Source organism: Ictalurus furcatus, chromosome 7, assembly GCF_023375685.1.
Source record: "Ictalurus furcatus strain D&B chromosome 7, Billie_1.0, whole genome shotgun sequence".
NCBI lineage: Eukaryota > Metazoa > Chordata > Actinopteri > Siluriformes > Ictaluridae > Ictalurus > Ictalurus furcatus.
In genome coordinates, this window is record NC_071261.1 from 6,180,655 (window position 1) to 6,201,203 (window position 20,549).

Sequence of the window (20,549 nt, forward strand, 5' to 3'; positions counted from 1 at the left end):
GTTTGTACACCCCTGATCTATAGTATCAAAAGCTGCACTAAGGTCGAGTAACACAAGCAGCGAGACACAACCCTGATCACAGGCCAGTAGTAGGCTGTTTACTACTTTAACTAACGCTGTGTCTGTGCTATGATGAGGTCTAAATCCTGACTGATACATTTCATGAATGTTGTTCCTATGCAAGTACGAGCGTAACTGCTGTGCTACAACCTTTTCTAAGATCTTAGAGATGAAGGGGAGATTTGATATTGGTCTATAGCTGGACAGTTGAGAGGGTCAAGATCAGGTTTTTTAATCAGTGGTATCTGCTAATTTAAGTGATTTAAGTACATAGCCAGTGCCAAGGGAAGAATTGATTATATTTAAAAACGGACAAATCTGTTTAAAGAAATATGTAGGTACAGGATTGAGTATGCAATTTGATGAATTTGCTGAAGAGATTAATGAAGCTAGTTCGGTCTCTCTAAGGGGAGTAAAACATTCTAAACATTGATCTGATATTGCTATATTATCGTCTATAGGGTTAGTTATAATACTGTCTGGTTTTAATTTAATAGCCTGAATTTCACATCTAATATTTTCAATCTTACCAATGAAAAATTCCATGAAATCTTCACTGCTATGTAATGATTGAGTGCTTCTTTCTGTAATGGTTTTATTCCTAGTTAATTTTGCTACTGTGTTGAATAGAAATTTCGAATTTCGAACCCAACCTAGTGAGAAAACGCATCATGGTTCCGAAACAAACGCTCCAAACAAGGCAGGTGTGAAAACGCTCTTAGTGTCATTCTCATTATGCGATATAATACTCTCTCATGACGATACATTAAGTGGGAAGAATTACCCACCTGCAAAATGGCTACAATGACTCCAAACAGCCCGATGGCACTGACAAAGATTGATATTTATCAGATAAAATGAATCTTCTGCATCTTAGTACTGCAGCAGACGTTGGAACAACTTGCTTATATGGATTATCCAACCACTTGACGAAATTTCAAAACATTACTGTTTAAATAGCTGGCATAATGAATATTTAGCTTTGGTGTGTATAACCTCATAAGAACGCCAGGAAACAGTACATTCTGTGAATCAGGCAGGTAGTTATCATCATGGATCATGGAGGACTTTGACCTTCCCTGGAGTCAAAACCTAAGTTGTGGCTACAGAGTAAGACCCTGACTCTATAATCATATAAACATTATTGATATTACAGTACTGTAATGTTTCTGTTTAATTGTGTCCAGGAGTAGAATATACAACTTTACACATTATAATGCATTTATTGTCTTGTGTATGAAATGCTATCATGTATCATGTATCCCCTAATCTGATAGGCCTTGCTGTGATTTGAGTCAGACTCAAGAATTTTAAGTTCTCCATTGTTTTTTTTGTTTTTTTTGTTCACTTAACATTCCTTTACCACTGGACTGCATGGGTGAAGACCATTCTGTCCTCCGGATTGGTATTGGGCTTTTGTGACAATTACATCCCTATCATGTTCAACAATGTTCTAGAAAACACTCGACATTAGAATTTATATGGTTATTCTGTTTAAATTTTTTCCAGATCTAAAACTGAAACTAAATGTTTTACTTCTCACTAATAGAGGTCACTGAGGTATATTTCTGATTGTGTTAGTGAACATGTGTTTAAGCTTTATGAACTTATCATTATTTTCTGTAGACCCCCCAGTTTGAGAACCACTGGTCTAGAATGTCTTTGTATGCCATAGCTTTCAGATTTCCCTTCACTGAAACTAAAGTGCTCTAGACAATGGTGAATGGTCTCCACTTATATAGCGCTTTACACTGTGTCTCATTCAACCATTCACGCACACACACACACTCACATACCAGTGATAGCAGAGCTGCCATGCAAGATGCTAACTTGCCATCGCGAGCAACTTGGGGTTCAGTGTCTTGCCCAAGGACACTTCAGTTTGTGGGCCGGGAATCAAACCGCCAACACTATGATTAGTGGACACCCCGCTCTACCACCTGATCCACAGCCGCCCACCATGTGACAATACACGTGTGCACAAAGCAAGGTCTACAAAGATATGTTCTGCCAAGTTTGGTGTTGAAGAACTGAACGTTGGAATGGGATGTTCAGCAAGAACTTATGGGTATTACAGTATGATCAGGTATCTAAATACTTTTGGCCATATAGTGGATGTTAAGATTCTCTTATTAGATTATCTTCCATTAGTCACTTTCATTCTTGCATCTAAAACCAAAAAAAAAGAAAGCGGGAAAGACTGGTTAACTTAAGGAAGTGTACAGCAAAGTTCTTGAAGCAATGCTGAAAACTGAATTAAAATGACTTCTAGTTCTCTTATGCATTACAGCAGTTTACATATGATGGGTTGTGTATTTTTCTTTGTGGGACTATTCTGAATGGGTTGTCCGGGGCCTGGCCGATTTGCACGACGGGCCTGTTACCAGAAGTCATTTTAAAAACAGCTGTATGTTCCAGCATGCTAAAATAAAGAGACGATGCAAAGGAGAACACAGTAGTACACTGACTCAGGGGTTCCCAAACTTTTCCAGGGCAAGGCCCCCCAAATGGCATTAACATTTGACCCAGGCCCCCCTTTTGCAAGATGTCTTTAAAACACATTAAAAATGCAGACTTCTGAATATATCCCCCTTTTTTATTAATAATTACATCTTACATCTTTACATTACATTACATTACTAATTGATTGTGTGTGTGTGTGTGTGGTTGTCTGAGAGTGAGAATCATGTATTTATTTTTCACCCCACATTGTTGAGGCCCCCCGGGCGCCCCCTGGCGGCCCCCACTCTGAAAACCACTGCACTGACTAACACACAGCTTGGTGAACGCGGCGTGCGCCTTCCGTGTGAAGATGAGTCACGTGCTAAAGTGGTGCTCGTCACATGATCAGCTGATCTCCGCTTCCTCTCTCTGGATGGCTGCAGGATTTTCAGGCTCCTCCGGTTCAGCGCTAGCAAACGAGCCGTTTCGTTCGTTTAAACTTTAATCCGAAAGCCTTTCGAGCCACACCGGGCTGTAGATTAATCCGTGGGCGCGCGTTTAGGTAGCAAAACTGGCGCTTTTAGTGGAGTGGATGATGAACGGCCACGCAATTCTCTACACCGGGGTCACTCTGGCCTTCTGGAGCACCATCCTCATCGTCGGTATGTTCTCGTGCACTGATATCTTTATTTATTTATTATAATTCCCGCCATTTCCTCTCAATCTTCCATCAATTCTTGATGAATGGCGTGAAAACGTTTGTTCATAAGATTCGTGGGTTTCCTGATAAGGTAGATGTGTCTGTCCACGGTTAGCATTGCTAATGTAATAGCTAGCGAGTGGAGCAGCTGCTCAGGTTAATGGCGTGTGTCACGCAGCGCAGGTAGACTTCATCGACATAAAAATGGAGATACTGCTGAATAAATGCTGTTAAAGATTGCTGAGGATTGTAATTTGTACTTTAGGGAGCTCTAACTCACCACTTACTACATACAGTGCTAAGTAGCTGCTAACCTAACGGCTAGTTAGCGGTGGCGCTGTTATAGAGAGCATCGGCCTTAACGTTAGTGTTTACATCGGATTAATGCTAAGTTTTATTTTTTTTTATTTGCGAATTCTCACTATTTCCGTGAGATATCTATATAACTATAATGTGTGTGTGTATCTATCTATCTATCTATACATACATGTATCTACGTACACATCTGTCTATCTATCTATCTATATATACACACACACACCTCTCTCTCTCTCTCTCTCTCTCTCTCTCTCTCTGTATATATATAATATATAATATATATATCTCAACAATTATAAATCTTGCATGGTAGCACTACTTGTACTTTCTTCGCTTTGCTTGTATTTCCTCATTTGTAAGTCGCTTTGGATGAAAGCATCTGCTAAATGAATAAATGTTATGTATGTGTATATGTATGTATGTATCATAAAGGCCAGTGACTTCTTGTTTTTGTTGGACAGGTTTTAATCATGACACTGAGACTCATGAATTTTCCAGCTGTTCATTTCCTACTGGTTTTTTTTCCAGTAAATATTAGCGCACCAGTAGTCTGCACCTTCCCCTTTTTTCTACTTTAGTATAATGTAACTATTCATATTCCTGCTCAATATGTCCAAAACATCATGGTACTCATTCTTTCGTCAGTTTATTCATTCTGCCGTTCCACTGAGGAATGATGCACAATATGAATTACAGTATGAGTTTTGCTAACAAAAGAGTGGAGCCGTATACTGAAATTAATACAGTGAGACTTTTATTCATTCATTCATCTTTCTGGTCAGGGTCACGGTGGATCTGGGGTCTATCCTAGGAATTGTGGGTGCGAGGCAGGAATGGATGGGATGCTATATACACGCCTGTTCACACCTAGGGGGAATTTAAGCCACTTTTCCACTGGACGCTACGATTCGGCTCGCTTTACTTTCCTGAGCTTGCTTTTCCTCTGCCGCCTCGACGCTTCTACTCGCCTTCACGCAGGACTAACGTCGTATTATCGTAGCCCTGTACAAATACACGGTCAGGCCGTAATCCAAACGCCTTTCCTGTTCACTGACCCTATTTAAGAATGTAAAATATCGCCGCTCTAGACACTACATAGTGCTCAATATGACAAAGTCAGATTCAGGCGTGACAGGAGAGACTTCGATAAACGCCTGTAACAAGCGAGATGTAAGAATCCAAGACAGAAACCTTTGTTGTAATTTTAACGAGACAAACGATGCATCATTTTCAATTAATAGAATATTACCGTACGCAAAGTATGTATTAAATGACACATTTATTCGGGCACAATACAGAACCACATGTTAAGGGGAGTCCAGAAAATCCAGAGAAAGGAGGAGAATCCAGAGGAAACCCACACAGAAACGTCACACAGGATGTAACCTGAGTTCAGGGTCAAACCTGGGACCATGTGTCTTTATTCACCTTTTGCAAAATATCAAAGTGTTTCATGGAAAAAGGAAAAACAGATTTAAAAAATTCCAATCATTAAAAAAAATAGTTCAAAAGAGAGAAATACAAATTGTCTGCTCGGTTAAATTAGAGTATTTTAATTTATTAGTCATTCATAGCTGTTAAGTATTTGAAGTCTTTCTAGTCTTTGTAACCTGGGCTAAATGAGGAACGAACCATTCTCACATGAGCGTGAGTTATCACACACATCCTCAACGGCGCACACACTGTCACGGGCCTCTTTTTACTTGTGGAAGATGTTCGATGTCTTTAACGTTGTTTCTGCTTCTTAATGCAGAAAGACGTCTCGGTTAGATTGCGTTCGTCTTGAACCGTCCCGCCTTAATTATTTTATGATCGGGTCTGAATGTGTGTGCTTCCTTCAGATTCTGTTGTGACTAATCGAATCTATTTTTCACGTTTCTCTTCAGGAATCTGTTATACCATCTTTGACCTTGGGTTCAGGTTCGACGTGGCATGGTGAGTGCCGAGTGTGAATATTTAAATCGTAGGCCTTTTCCAAGAGAATACGTTTCCTTTCTCTGGTCTCTCAAAGTTGACTTTTATTCATATGTATATCCTTTATGAGGTCAGTCTGATCAAGAATACAAGAATCGGTATAATTTGGGATCTTGCGTAATCTCTCTGCGCTTTAAAATCTTTGCGTCTCTTCTGGCAGGTTTTTGACGGAGACGTCCCCGTATATGTGGGCCAACCTTGGAATCGGCCTGGCCATCTCGCTGTCTGTGGTTGGAGCGGCTTGGTAAGAGCTTATGCTGTTTCCTCTTTTCTCCTTCTTTCACAAGAGAACGGCTCACACTGAGGTCAGGGGGGGATTTTACGATGTGGAAAAAGCTGAAATGCCCGTATTTGCCTTAACCTCTGAATGCCTTTTCATAAAAGTCGTGTACACATGCCAAAGGTCTGCTACATTACTCACCAAAAAGGAGGTTATAACCTGGCATTATAACCCGGTTTCTTATACAATTGCTATGATAAAGTTTAGCATGTTTGCTCATTTTCACGTTTGTGAAGGTCCCGTTTTGCTTTCTTTAGTAGTATAAATAGAGAACTACTAAGTGGAGGAGAGATCATCGGACATTCCTGAAAGTGATGTAAACGTGGACTATTAGCTGTATGGCATGATCAGTGAGATAGGGTCGGATTTTCTTAATGTTGTGGTACAGAATGAACCTACAGGATCGTGCATTTGTTGAAATATGGTCTGTGAAGGTCAAGTGGTCCTCAAAGGTCACCCCAAGGTTCCTGGCTGTCCTGGTTGGTTTGTATTAGTATATAGTTATTAGTATTAAGCCTGTTGTATGTTCTCATCTCTGCAGGGGAATTTATATAACTGGCTCCAGCATCATTGGAGGAGGAGTCAAGGCCCCGAGAATTAAGACCAAAAACCTCGTCAGGTTTGTTCTATCTGCATTCTGTCTTTTTTTAAAAATTTTATTTATTTTTGGTTCATTCATTTGATGTGAATATTGCTGACGTTGTGTTATGACCTTTGCTCTGCAGTATAATCTTTTGTGAAGCTGTTGCCATTTATGGGATCATCATGGCGATTGTCATAAGTAACATGGCGGAGGTGAGCTTTTAAAAGTTGACTGGTTTATTTCTGTTTTTGTAAGTATTTTAATAATTGGTCCTTTTAAACTTCCTTCTGTGCCCTAGACTTTCAGTGGCACAACTCCAGAGACAATTGGAGCCAGGAACTACCAAGCAGGTATAAAAAGGCCCAAATGAAAAGGAGATTTAGATTTGATTTAAACTTCATTTCTGAAATTTGGAAAATTGGTTCTGTTCATTAAGTTGGTTAAAGCATTTTATGATGCCGTATTTCCAGGCTACTCCATGTTCGGGGCGGGTCTCACTGTTGGCTTTTCCAATCTCTTCTGTGGCATCTGCGTTGGCATCGTGGGCAGTGGGGCGGCTTTGGCTGATGCCCAGAACGCCAGCCTCTTTGTTAAGATTCTCATTGTGGAAATCTTTGGCAGTGCCATCGGGCTGTTTGGAGTCATTGTAGCCATTTTGCAGGTGGGTAATTCTTCCCACTTTATGTATCATCATGAGAGAGTATTATATCGCATAATGACACTAAGGGCGTTTTCACACCTGCCTTGTTTAAAGCGTTTGTTTCGGAACCATGGTGTGTTTTCTCACTAGGTTCGGGTTCGTTTAGACCTATACGAACATGGCATTTGCACTTGGATCTGCACCAAAACAATTGCAAACGAACTCTGGAGAAGTTCGCTTGTGCTGTTAAAGCAATACGACACAAAGGACCGACCTGTATAGCAGTGCATGATGGGAAGTGCGTTACGTTAAAAACGTATTTATAACGACTTTCAAAAACGCTTAAAAATACAGTTTTACCAGGTGTTTAGCGAGCATCTCAAGCAGATGGGCTTTAATAGCTCAGTGGAACATATACACTCGTGTAAAAAAATAAAATAAAAAACGTACACCCCATGGAAATTGTTCTTGGACAAGCGAACATTTGATCATCTTTGAAACAGCACTTGTTAATAAAGTTGATGTACTTGAACAAAACCACAAGGAAAATTAGCTTTTCCAATCATTTATTCAACAGAAATATCAATAGATGTGGTGATCTTGTGTGGGAAAAGTAAGTACACGCTTAGCCTCAGAAGCTTGTATTGTCCCCTTTAGCAGAAATAACTTCTTATAGGCGTTTTGCATAATTGTCCACCAGGCATCCACTCTTCCATGCAATATTCTTTCAGTTGTAAGATGTTTGAGGGTTTTCTTGCATGTATTGCCTGTTTCAACTACAACCCCACAACATTTCAAATCTGGGCTTTGACTCTGCCATTCCATAACCCTCCATTTCTTCTTTTTGAGACATTCCTTGGAGGAATTGCTAGTGTGCAGAGGATCATTATCCTGTTGAAAGGTCTACTTTCGGTTCAACTTTCAGACAGATGGCCTCACGTTATCTTCAAGCTCTCTTTATGATGCAGAATTCAGAGTTGAATCAAGGAATGCAAGCTGTCCAGTCCCTGAGACAGTGACGCAACCCCAAACCATAACATTTCCACCACCATGCTTCACAGTTGGTATGAGGTGCTTCTCCTGAAAAGCTGTCTTTCATCTTTTTAAATCCCTTGCCAGACTCAGACACAACCTTTTTTCTGAAGGCCTTACAGAACTCTTTAGATCTTGGTATGATGATACCACACACCCCAATAACAAAGGGAACACCAGACACTAGATATGAGAGGGGTATAAATAAGACCGATTCCACCTGCACTCCCTCAGCAGGTTCTAATCACTGGAACCCAATCTTCAACACCTGATTCCAATTTTATGGATTTAAATGTGTGTAAAATGTAGGGGTGTACTTACTTTTCCCATGTGATTGATCCGTTTTGTTTTTTTGTTTTTTAATTTAAATTGTGAAAATTACTACAAAATGTAAATTTTATGTCATTTGATGGTGTATCACCTTTATTAATACGCACTCTTTTCAAAGAGGATCAAATGTTCGATTGTCCAAATATGTTCAAAAAACAATTTCCATTGGGGTGTACTTTTTTTACATGACTAAATTAGCTCAATAATAATAACTACAGCTAAAAAATAATCACAATAAGCTTGCAGAGCTGCTGTCTCTCCATCTTGATGGATGATCCCTAGGGGTCTAACGACTGAGCACTGAGAGGACCGTTTACTCACATGTGACTTGCAGGACACATTTTGATCCTCTTTGAAATGTTGCTTTGTGAAAACGAACCAAGACAAGGAGAAAATGCAACATTGTAATAATTTACGTCCCCGTTTCGGAACAAAACCCAGATCTCTAGGTCTGAAAACGCCCCTAAACACCTTTCCTGCATACAGGAAGAGGAAATGCGTTATGACTGTCTTCCTGAAACCACCATGTTCCTTTTTTTTTTTCTTCCTCTTCCCCCTTTGTTGCAAAATTCTGAGGGGTTTCCTATTTACTGTAATTGAGTATGGTATGTGACATTATCATGCTAGGAATGTCTCTCAAAAATATGAGGCGCTGCTAATTATCATCCACAGTAGACTTTTGTCGTGCTTTGAGGGTTTTTTCTGTTTTGTTACTTGATGCACGTTCATGTTCGCCTCTAGGTAATCCACAAAATCATACCCGCCAACTTTTTTGCATGATCAGGAAATTTAAATGAATTAAATGTATGCAAAAATGTGCTCTTTTTTTATATGAAGAGATAAAAAAGACAAGACGTATCCTATACTTCCATATACAGTAAGTTAAAACTAATATAATGAAAACGTGTGCAACAACAAGCTCCATATTAGTTCTCCATCTGGCCACACTAAAAAATTTGACATGTGGCATGATGAGAATTTATTAGTCAGACCCTGGAGACTGATCTGATGTGTGTAGTTGTTAAATTCATCCTGGTAACGCTACTGCAAATGAAACAAATGGAGACGGACTACATCACGTTCCGTCTGCTTACTCCTCAAGTGCAGCTGATGAATTGAATCCTCCCACCAGTTATTTTCTTCAATATTAATATTGTCTGACATGTTTTTTTTGTCTGTTTGTTTGTTTGTCTCCCCCCAGACATCGAAAGTAAAAATGGGAGATTAGACGCAGTCTTCAAGACGAACAACAAAGAAGAACGACGCTGTGTTGGATACACAGCCTGACTATGTAAATACATAGTAAATTATTTAAATGTGTTTTCTTGCTCTCTTTTGTTTTTTGTTTTTTCCCCCGTGTCTGTTTTTAACCGTCGTTTACCGAAGAGTGAAACATTCGCACCGCTTTGTCTTAAAGGAATGCATGTTTTAGTCAAACACAGATCTTTTAAGACACGTTACAGATACATGAACCTCAGAAGAAGAGATCTCTTCAACAGGTGTGATGTTGGCCCTATTATTGAAGATGTATAAGAGTTGTATTGATTCCTGGAGGTTATTTTATTTCAACTGTATGAATACATGTGTAAAATATATATATATATATATATACATATAAGATTCTGTAGAGTAGAATCCTAACATTGCGAAGACTGGACCCCAGTCACCTCTTCAGACGTCTAAACTCCCTGAAAGGTTACTCAGTACTTTTGGTGAACGTTTTGAACTTCTCTTGAGCGGTGTAGCTTGCTGTGATTTGCTGTTCTGTACAACACACGCAAAAAAGTAAAAACAAACAGTGAAATGTTTTAAATTTGTATGTAGTATGGCTGTCTGAGGTGTTCATTATTCCGTGGTTATGGAGACACGTTTAAGTCAGATCTATTGTAAATCCTATAGTCCGAACAATTCTGGATCCTTTTGAATATTGTTCATTCTAGTGTGTGTGTGTGTGTTCATTCATCTGTGAAGCCATCAATAGACGAGGACACGGCTAATCCGCCATTACTCCCAATCTATTAATTTGATATTAATGCCCAGTGTTTTTGTATGTGCATTGGCACCAGGACACGCTTCCGCTGTGTTTTGGTTCTGAATGAGAGGATGTATAAATCTAGTGTTTATAAGAGTATCTTAAAACTATGTGAGGCATGAGGATGTTTAACATTCCATATTTCTCCTACTGTATTTGAGCGTCTTTGGGGATTTTTAATATTTTTTTTCTCCAACCCCCCGGTGTTTTTGTTTACTGAAGTAAGATGCAAAGGTAACTATATTTAGAGTTCCATGTTCATCCCCTGTAGCTCTTCGCTCTGTAGGTACTCCTCTAAAGAGATAAGCTTGCCGTGATGGTTGTCACTGCAAGTCAGATTTACTAGCTTTACTAGACCTTTGGTGAAAAACGTTGCATGCAGTTACGGCTCTTTCTTTAGAGAGTTACAGCTCTTGATTGTACGTTTTGTGTTTTTTCATTGTTTCTTTCTGTAATAATAATGATGATAATGTATCCGTGTAGTCCTGTACATGCAATACAAAGCACTTGGGTGAATTCTAGCTTCTAACGGATGACCTAAACCCCAACCTCCAGCACATTTTAATACGTTCAGTGCTCCGAGACATCTCGTACATCTTGCCAGTTAATGATCAGCTTTAATACGTGTGATCCTGTAGAGATTTTTTCCAATCACACCGGAAGCCACAATCTTTTACAAAAAAAAAAAACCATACACATTTATTTCAAAGCATTCCAGTAATTTATCTTGATGCCAGCTCTTGGAGCTCTCTGGAGGTAAAGAAGGACCTATTATTGGCAGCTTGGCCACGTTCACGTGCCTTGCTAATACAGGATGTCCACATCTGTGCCCAAATGTCCACTTGTAATTCTTGATTCTCTCTTTGACCAGGCATCCAGTGATTTTGTGTTTGTCCTGTGGTGATTTTTTTTTCTTTTTTTTTTCTCTTCACTGTTTTGAAATGTAAAAAAAAAGAAAAGTGGATGCTGTTGACTTCCTCGAACAAATAAATACATCAAATACATTCTGTCCTGATGTCCAACGTTTGTTCCTGTGTCAGTGTCTCTGTTAACAGGTTAACAGGCACTAAATGTAGACATACCTTTATTTCTGTGTATCCTTCAACGTTATGCCACTTTCTCTTTAAGGATGGTCTGAAGAATATAACGGACGCGAGACCGCTGGGGCAGGAATCACGCTGCCACGTGATCGAGAGGACGGTTGATGTGGCCTCATGGTCTTGTTTTATAGCAAATAAAAGTGCAGTTTGTGTAGCATGTACAGAACAACTTTTTTTAAGATGTATTGCAAAGAATGGGAGAGGGAAAGTGGGATTATGGAGTCGATGGTGTGTGCACCATGGTGCTGTCTGAAACTGCTCAAAACAAGCTGCTAGACTGCATGCTGGATGAATTGTTGGCTCTCAGGTTCCTACTATGAGGTTACTTTAAAAATTCACTAGATAGTAGCCTATAGTAATGATAACAAGTAAGATAACAAACTTCAAAAATCTGTTATACAGTGTCCTCCACTAATATTGATACCCTTGGTATTCCCATTGACATTTTAAATTTTTTAGTACACCTGGGTGACTATGAACAGGAAATTGTTCATCCATGACTTCCTGTTTCACAGGGGTATAAATATGAGGTGTAACACAGGCCAAATTCTCTTAGTCATTCATAACTGGGTGAGACCAAGAGATATAGCTGTGATGTGCGGCAAAAAGTTGTTGATCTTCACAAAATGAGAAGTGGCTATAAGAAAATAGCACAAGCATTGAAAATACCCATTTCCACCATCAGGGCAATAATTAAGAAGTTCCAGTCAACTGGAAATGTTATGAATCGACCTGGAAGAGGATGTGTGTCTATATCGTCTCAACGCACTGTGAAGAGGATGGTTCGAGTGGATAAAACATCTCCAAGGATCACAGCTGGAGAATTGCAGAAGATAGTTGTGTCTTGGGGTCAGAAAGTCTCCAAAACTACAATCCAAAGTCACCTACATCACCACAAGTTGTTTGGAAGGGTTTCAAGTAGAGCTGCAACAACTAATCGATAAAATCGATAATGATCGATTATGAAAATCGTTGTCAATGAATCTCAGTATCAATTAGTCGGTACATCATTACGTTACATCTGTTCAGAAAACGCTTCGGAGAGTAAATACTAGGCTTGTGTCCCAAATCACGTACTCAATGGCATTTGAAGGGAATGATGTACAGTCATGAAACCAACTGTAAAGTGTTCATCTAGGTGTCAGGCATGAAGCACACCTTTTACATTTTTGATATTTATTTATTTTTTATTTTATTTATAATTGTTGGAAGGGCTGGAATGTTTAAGTTAAGTTCACTTAAGTTATCGAGTAAACATTACTTAATTTTTTTAAGGCAACCGCTTTCCTCAAATTTTTAAGTACAATCAACTTATCCGGGTTTTACAGTGTGGTTCAGACAGCCTTCTCCGTAGTTCACTCACATAAATGTGATATTAGGACCAACATATGAACACCATGTACATACCATTGTATGTGTCACAGGATGTGCTTTGCTACATGTTTTACCCATATTTTTTTTCTTTAGGACTTACAGTTTTCTCTTTCCTTCTTTTTAAAAAAATAATTTATTTTTATTATTATTATATATTTTTTATCTCAGTAAAATTTACTTGTGTGTTAAATTTGCTAAATGTATCATGTACCGCTGATATGGTGGAATAAGTCAATGGGGCATGCCACTTGATAATAACCCACCGCAAAAAAACACCTCTTAAAAAGCACTCTCTTTACTTATTTAATGCTCGAACCGGACTCTTTCCATTAGCAAATAATTTTACCCTAATTATCTCTCTCTCTCTCTCTCTCTCTCTCTCTCGCTATATATATATATATATATATGTATATATATATATATATATATAATATACACCTGTCAGTATATATCTTAGTTTTGAAGCTGGGATCTAAGAAACACCAATATCTCTGCCGTTGCAGAGGTAAAGTTCCTGGAACTTCTTATAAGAAATCGCTCCATGTAATACTTCTCTCTCAATATAATGCACACATTTCTTATATCATTGACTCCCTTCCACACAGACAGCAATACACTATGACAGCAATACACAATCACAGTAATACACTATGACAGCAATACACAATCACAGTAATACACTATGACAGCAATACACAATAACTTCATAAAATTCTAATTCTAAATTCTAAATTCTTGATGATTCCTACCAGTCAGTGGTAAGGGCACAGTTGTCCAGAAAAGCTGAACGACTCACGCAGCCCAGCCAGGAGCCGCCAGATTGTTGTAGAAATTAGACAACACTCGCAGACCTCTGAAGTCCTCTGAAGGTAAAAAGGTTTATTACAGAAAGATGGTTAATACAGGATAGAATAAAGCAGGATAGAATAATGAGAGCGCTCTGAAGCGCTTGTGCTGAACCACAAGCGGTATAGAAAATGGATGGATATACATTTTAGATTTCTCAATCAATCATGACAGTCTGTTATGAACTTGGGAATTTCTGTAATATCCACTGAAAAGTTAAAAGTGTACGGCACAGCATTGTTTTGTCATAGGTTGATATAATCACACCTGAGTGATGAGCCTACATACATAAACATCAAAAGACAAACAGACTGCAATTCAATCAAAATGTTTGGGTTTACCATATTGTAGTGTTACAACCTGGAACCTGGAACTGACTTTTATATTAAAGTGGGGGATCAATACACACTAAAATAATACGTAATACAATAAAAACACATTTCGTTAAAATTATTTATAAAACATCAACAACAACAAAAACATTACAGTTGTAATTTCACAAGTGTTCATCCCCGTTGCTGTGAAAGCCCTAAATTTGTTGGAGAGACACAGGGCCACAGCTTCACATTTTTGGTTTGCTAATGAAGAGTTATATATTAGCACATTTTGTCATAATTTATGGCCTAAAGCTTTTTTTTCCTGCTAGAGAATAACAGAGACCCCGCGGGCGGTATGTTTGCCACTGCTGACCTAAACGTTCACCGTTTCTCCTACAAAACAAGCAGAGTAGCGTCGTCACTATTTTCTGATACACGTTAATACGCACCAGGACTTTACTTTGGGATCGAACGACGTCACAGGCACGTGTTACTCTGATTGGATAAATCCACGCGAGCTCATTGGATATTCATGAATTTATCCGGCTCCTCCACCTGCCCAGTCTCCTGAATTTAAACGCTCGATATTTAAGAAATATTTCACACGTGACCATGGAGCTCTTAGAAATTACTTTGGGTCTGTTTTTGTTTGAATATTTAGGCTATGGCCAGGTTGCTTGACAACTCTAATGGTCAATTTTGATTGCATTAATGCTATAGCTTGTTATTGTTAGTGATTGTCAGCTGTTACTGAAGATGAATGTGTTATGTGTTAGCTAGCCACCTACTATCTAGTTAGTGCTAGAGAGTAATTGTTACATTCCATCTCCTTTTTCTTCACCCAGCTAGCTACAAATCTTTTTAGCTGGCATGGAAATCGATGAAGCAACTTTTGTTACCTTGATCAACCCCAACCAGTTCCCTGCTAAGTTGTGGCGTTTGGTGAACGATCCTCAGATTCGCTCAATCTGGTGGGACACCAGCGGGGAAGGAATACTTGTCCATCAGCAAGCCTTCGAAGCTGAAGTGCTGTTGTCCCAACCCAGGCATTTGTCTGAGTACTTCAGAACAACGGACTTCGTCAGTTTCATTCGCCAGCTGAACCTGTACGGTTTCAGAAAAGAACGCACAGACCGTGACGTCTCAGACAAGCAACCCAACGTCTCATCCATTAAGGCCCAGCTGCACCACTTTCACAACCCGTTCTTCAAACGGGATAAGCCTGAGCTTCTAGTCAAACTAAAGCGACTCACGCCTCTCAACAAGGCCAAGCTCGCCGGGAGAGAGGTGACCAGCAGGAAATCAAAACATTTCCATCATGGGATGCTGAATTCGCCACAGGAAACCTCTGGCTTAAAGAAAACAGGTTGGTAGTGTTTCAACAAGCAGATCAAAAGAATAGACAGAATATATTCATTCATTCATTTCAGTAACAACTTTATCTAACTTTATATAGGAATGTGTAGAAAAAAGAGAAAATAGACAAATATAAAGAGAAAGCCTACGTCATTTTGCTAGTACAGTGCCAGCTGGTTGTTGGCGTTTATTAATCTTCGTTTATTAACCTTCAATGTTTCCCACCCCCAGCGTATCAGCGCTGTAGCCCAGACGTCTTGGATTCAAAAGTGCCATGCTTTCAACAACCAGCTGCTTCCTACTCTCCTTGTGGCTATTACCCTGTGAGAACTGAGAAACCTTTTTAAGTTTATGTACTGTTCTGATCACTAAAAATGGCTAGTGTCGTTATTTTAGCCAGTGTAGGCATGTTAAGGTTTGATGGTACATGTTGCAGTATGAAGGGAATGCTGGGAGGTCAAACAGTTAAAAGTAGAACCTTGATGTGTAAATAATATTAATATGAATGTTTCCACTCATTCCTCAGGGCCACTCAGTCAGATACGTTCATCCGATTGATCAGGATCCATACTGGAAAGCAGGTGATGTTCCAGAGTCCAGGACGAGTGACATGAAAGACAAAGAGAAAGTGGACCTGGACACTATATTCAAACTGGCGGATGAAATACAGGTCAGATTAGACGATTTCCCATCAAGAACAGCCCCGAGTGTGTATCTGTGCTTACAGTGTAGTCAGTGCTGCCGTAGTACCATAAGGTCCAATAGTCTGAATCCAGGACCAAAAACTGTTTACACGGTTCAAGAACATACAGTGCCCTCCAGTAATAATGGCACCCTTGGTAAATATGAGCAAAGAAGGCTGTGAAAATTTGTCTTTATTGTTTAAACTTTTGATCTTTTGTTCAGCCTTCTTTGCTCATATTTACCAAGGGTGCCAATATTAGTGGAGGGCAATGTATGTGGTTTAAATCTCACGTTCTCATATCAAACTCATCAGAAATCATAGCAAATGCTAACATTTAGCATTTCTACCACACACTGTTAAGTGGTGTTTTTTAATACTCAACTGTAGTGATGCACCAAAATGCAAAAACAAAACAAACAAACAAAAAAACTGTTTATTTGCATAATTTATGCAATTTTGAATTGACTTTCAGGAAAACTGAATTCGGTACGGAAAAACTCTGACACCATAGCGTAACCATAAAATGTTTGCGCTGTAAATCAGTGTGTAGCCACCATTGTTAATCCATATTATTCATTATATTCATTCCTTATTTCTTGCACCTGTTTTAAAATAATCAGCACATGACTGAACAAAACTTCTTTTTTTTGTCATGAATTTGCAATCAGAAGTTTATAGACTTGTTTGTGAGGTAATGGTTTGTGAGTTTATGGGTGCGTCTCAATCAGCTCCATAGTTCAGTAGTCAGGACACTGATCAGGGAGTGGACCATTTGAAGGGCTGTCTCAATTGAGAAATCCTACCAGTGTGCACTGGGACGTTCGCTCCCTAAAAATCCCACAATGCACCACGAAAACCAAGGAGCATAGATGTTCACTATTTTCCCTTACTGAAAATCATCATGTTTTCAGAAACCTCTCAGATCGAACAATGTGGCGGACGAACACTGTTGTTGTAGATCTCAAATGATTACTTACATTAGCGATTTTTAACTTTATTTGACGTTCTATATATTGTTTATTTGAGTCTAACGACTTTAATGATTTTTTAAAAAATCTACTAACTAGTCTACGATCCTACTTGAAGTACCATGACAGACAAATGAATATGCCACATAATGTTAGAAAGATGTCCGTCCTGCATGTTGTGGTTAAGTACCAGTGGTGATGTTTTACAACGCGAGTACATAATCATGTTACCGGAAACAGTCATTAGTGTCCTAATGTGTAGTGAGTCAGGGTCTTTACCAGTGCCCGAGCTCATGTACACCATATACTGATTCACCACCTAGGGATCTAGGGAGCTGATTGAGACGCACCCTACTGTATGTTTTGTGTAATGTGAAACATTAATGTTGGTCTTTTCTATATATTTTATTTATTCAGGCTGAAGTTGAAGTTGCCGCAGGGACCAGTTACCTGATAAGACAGCTTTACTAGGGAGCGAATTTTATTTCGAGTGTGATGACTGGAAATGTTGCCTTTAATCCTTTTCCTGACAATGATTCACATGACAGCAACATGAGTTGATTATTATCACTTTCCAGGTATATTCCTTTGATACGATATAACAGAAAATAGGTAGCAAATGATCCTTAATGATCAGTACATTTCAGAGGTCTAAACTCCCTGAAAGATTACGAGGTATTTTTGATGAACGTTTTGAACTTCTCTAGAGCGGTGTAGCTTGGTGTGATTTGCTGTTCTGTAGAACACATACACAAAAAAGTATGAAATGTTTTAAATTTGTATGTAGTATGGCTGTCTGAGGTGTTTATTATTCCGTGGTTATGGAGACACATTTAAGCCAGATCTATTGTAAATCCTATAGTCCGAACAATTCTGGATCCTTTTGAATATCGTGCATTCTTGCATTGGCACCAGGACACGCTTCCGCTGTGTTTTGGTTCTGAATGAGAGGATGTATAAATCTAGTGTTTATAAGAGTATCTTAAAACTATGTGAGGCATGAGGATGTTTAACATTCCATATTTCTCCTACTGTATTTGAGCGTCTTTGGGGATTTTTAATATTTTTTTTCTCCAACCCCCCGGTGTTTTTGTTTACTGAAGTAAGATGCAAAGGTAACTATATTTAGAGTTCCATGTTCATCCCCTGTAGCTCTTCGCTCTGTAGGTACTCCTCTAAAGAGATAAGCTTGCCGTGATGGTTGTCACTGCAAGTCAGATAGCTTTAATAGACCTTTGGTGAAAAACGTTGCATGCAGTTACGGCTCTTTCTTTAGAGAGTTACAGCTCTTGATTGTATGTTTTGTGTTTTTTCATTGTTTCTTTCTGTAATAATAATGATGATAATGTATCCGTGTAGTCCTGTACATGCAATACAAAGCACTTGGGTGAATTCTAGCTTCTAATGAATGACCTAAACTCCAACTTCCAGCACATTTTAATACGTTCAGTGCTCCGAGACATCTCGTACATCTTGCCAGTTAATGATCAGCTTTAGTACGTGTGATCCTGTAGAGATTTTTTCCAATCACACCGGAAGCCACAATCTTTTACAAAAAAAAAAACATACACATTTATTTCAAAGCATTCCAGTAATTTATCTTGATGCCAGCTCTTGGAGCTCTCTGGAGGTAAAGAAGGACCTATTATTGGCAGCTTGGCCGCGTTCACGTGCCTTGCTAATATGGGATGTCCACATCTGTGCCCAAATCAATTTACCTCATTTACCTCAGTTTACCTCATCAAAGCTTTTATTATTTTGTTTTTTGCACTCTTTCAGACCCCTCTATTTATTGGTGTATAAATAAGAGTTTTGTTTTGAATGCAAGGAGGAAGTGAAATTGACAAAATTTTTATAAATAAATAGGTTTGTTCAGTTCAGTGGTGTTGTTATCATTGTGTCAAATGCAGAAGTAAAACAATACATAAATATTGGTTCTGCACATCGGTTATTGGTCGATCTGTAATCTGGAGAGATTCTGTATGGAGGAATGTTCTCAGATCCCTTGCCATGTATTCTCCAACCTCATCAGGCATTATAGAAGACTCAGAGCTGTTATCTTGGCAAAGCAAGGTAGCACAAAGTATTGACTAAAAGGGTGCCAATAATTGTTGCACAACAGTGTGAGATGAGTGCAAAACAATAAATACACAGAACATGGACTGTAACTGTAAGGTATTGTGTATATATAATATAAAATTATATGTATATATAATAAAAATTATTATGTTTATAATGTTTATCATTTATAATTTGGATTGGCAAAACATGCATGGTATTTATAATAAATGTTGCATAAGAATAAAAATATATCATTCATCCATCCATCCATCTTCTATACCGCTTATCCTTTTCAGGGTCACGGGGAAACCTGGAGCCTATCCCAGGGAGCATCGGGCACAAGGCAGGGTACACCCTGGACAGGGTATATATAATTCGAATATCTAGTAATACGCTCTATTGAGTTCATACCTCCTTATAACCACTAGATGGCGGAAGAGTGTATGAGGAAAGCTTCCCGCCTTTAAATACCTCACACCTCGGTTGATTCATGCTTCAATTGTAAAGCTAGTTGCTAAACATGTTTAACTGTAAAGTTATTTAGAAACGTATTTCATTCCCCATACTGTTTCGTTTTAGAGAATCCCCTTAGTGAAAGCCCTAATGCCATTTTATGTGCGTTCCAATACATTTATTCGTTCAAATATAGTTTAAAGGATGAACTTTTCGATAACATTCACTACAATAGCGAATTATCATACATGCTAGTTTGCTAATAAGCTACCTGTCAAACATGTTCTGGAAAATTCTTACCCCAAAGTCCATAGCCACCCAACCCACCTTGCACTGTTCGCCCAGATTTCATATCTACTTAACAATTTAATTACAACATACTTAAATTATTTAAGTTTGAGTGCATTACTAAAATGTTTAAGTAGATTCTACTAATTTGCAGACATATTTCAATGTATGAATAATTTTAATTTTAATTTTTTTCAGTGAGAAAGAGTGAAACAATGAAAAACATTGTTTTAAACAATTTTGGACGTTTTCTCCTGCTTGAACCTCTACCCGGCGAGTTCAGTGGACATTTTTTCGTCAATCTGTTTCTTTCTCTGTTGGGATGTAACTGACAAGGACTCGTACAGTCAAACTCCAGTGGGGATCCTCTGCTTCGAATCAGAAAGTCCTCAGCTAAACCCATTCAAAGTGAGCATCGTCTTGAAGGGAGTTTGGTGATGGATGAACTGGCCGACCTGCCTCAGGCCTTCTGTGTTCTTTTCGGACTGATTTATGCCCTGTACTTGAACTATCATAAGTGTATAAAAAACAGTTTCCACTTAATTCAGCACGTAATGCTCAACCTGAGAGGTAAGCTGCTCCCAAAATTCAATCTTTGAAAAATCAGATAACAGTAAAACGGGCCTCCGGATTGTTCTACTACTGTTCCACTAGCAAGTGGTTCATTTGTTATGTTGAAGTGCATCTTTTATGATATTGGCACTGATTTT

The 20,549-nt window shown here is 38.8% G+C and overlaps 2 protein-coding genes across 3 annotated transcripts; both read left to right on the forward strand.

Moving 5' to 3' along the window:
* Positions 1 to 2,905: 2,905 nt before the first annotated feature.
* atp6v0b (ATPase H+ transporting V0 subunit b) lies at positions 2,906 to 9,679 on the forward strand. Its single transcript, XM_053628016.1, has 8 exons — positions 2,906 to 3,164; positions 5,407 to 5,455; positions 5,655 to 5,738; positions 6,316 to 6,393; positions 6,500 to 6,569; positions 6,656 to 6,707; positions 6,828 to 7,018; positions 9,561 to 9,679. Exons 1-8 carry the CDS (start codon positions 3,095 to 3,097, stop codon positions 9,585 to 9,587), a joined length of 621 nt encoding a protein of 206 aa, XP_053483991.1. The 5' UTR covers positions 2,906 to 3,094; the 3' UTR covers positions 9,588 to 9,679.
* Positions 9,680 to 13,642: 3,963 nt separating this feature from the next.
* On the forward strand, positions 13,643 to 20,083 carry LOC128610671 (heat shock factor protein 5-like). 2 transcript variants are annotated; one of them, XR_008386394.1, is made up of 6 exons: positions 13,643 to 13,734; positions 14,874 to 15,394; positions 15,616 to 15,707; positions 15,911 to 16,054; positions 17,455 to 17,615; positions 20,038 to 20,083. XR_008386394.1 is itself a non-coding variant. In XM_053630088.1 (5 exons), exons 2-5 carry the CDS (start codon positions 14,899 to 14,901, stop codon positions 17,506 to 17,508), a joined length of 786 nt encoding a protein of 261 aa, XP_053486063.1. In that variant the 5' UTR covers positions 13,643 to 13,734; positions 14,874 to 14,898; the 3' UTR covers positions 17,509 to 19,103. The 2 variants fall into 2 exon arrangements, 1 of the variants encoding a protein (XP_053486063.1); XM_053630088.1 differs by lacking the exon at positions 20,038 to 20,083 and having other exon boundaries at positions 17,455 to 19,103.
* The last annotated feature ends 466 nt before the right edge of the window (positions 20,084 to 20,549 follow it).

Coding starts and splice junctions, on each gene's coding strand:
- atp6v0b (XM_053628016.1), top strand. CDS start 3,095: ATGATGAACGGCCACGCAATTCTCTACACCGGGGTCACTCTGGCCTTC. Junction 3,165..5,406: donor GAGCACCATCCTCATCGTCG/GTATGTTCTCGT, acceptor GTTTCTCTTCAG/GAATCTGTTATACCATCTTT. Junction 5,456..5,654: donor TTCAGGTTCGACGTGGCATG/GTGAGTGCCGAG, acceptor CTCTTCTGGCAG/GTTTTTGACGGAGACGTCCC.
- LOC128610671 (XM_053630088.1), top strand. CDS start 14,899: ATGGAAATCGATGAAGCAACTTTTGTTACCTTGATCAACCCCAACCAG. Junction 15,395..15,615: donor CTCTGGCTTAAAGAAAACAG/GTTGGTAGTGTT, acceptor TCCCACCCCCAG/CGTATCAGCGCTGTAGCCCA. Junction 16,055..17,454: donor AACTGGCGGATGAAATACAG/GTCAGATTAGAC, acceptor TTATTTATTCAG/GCTGAAGTTGAAGTTGCCGC.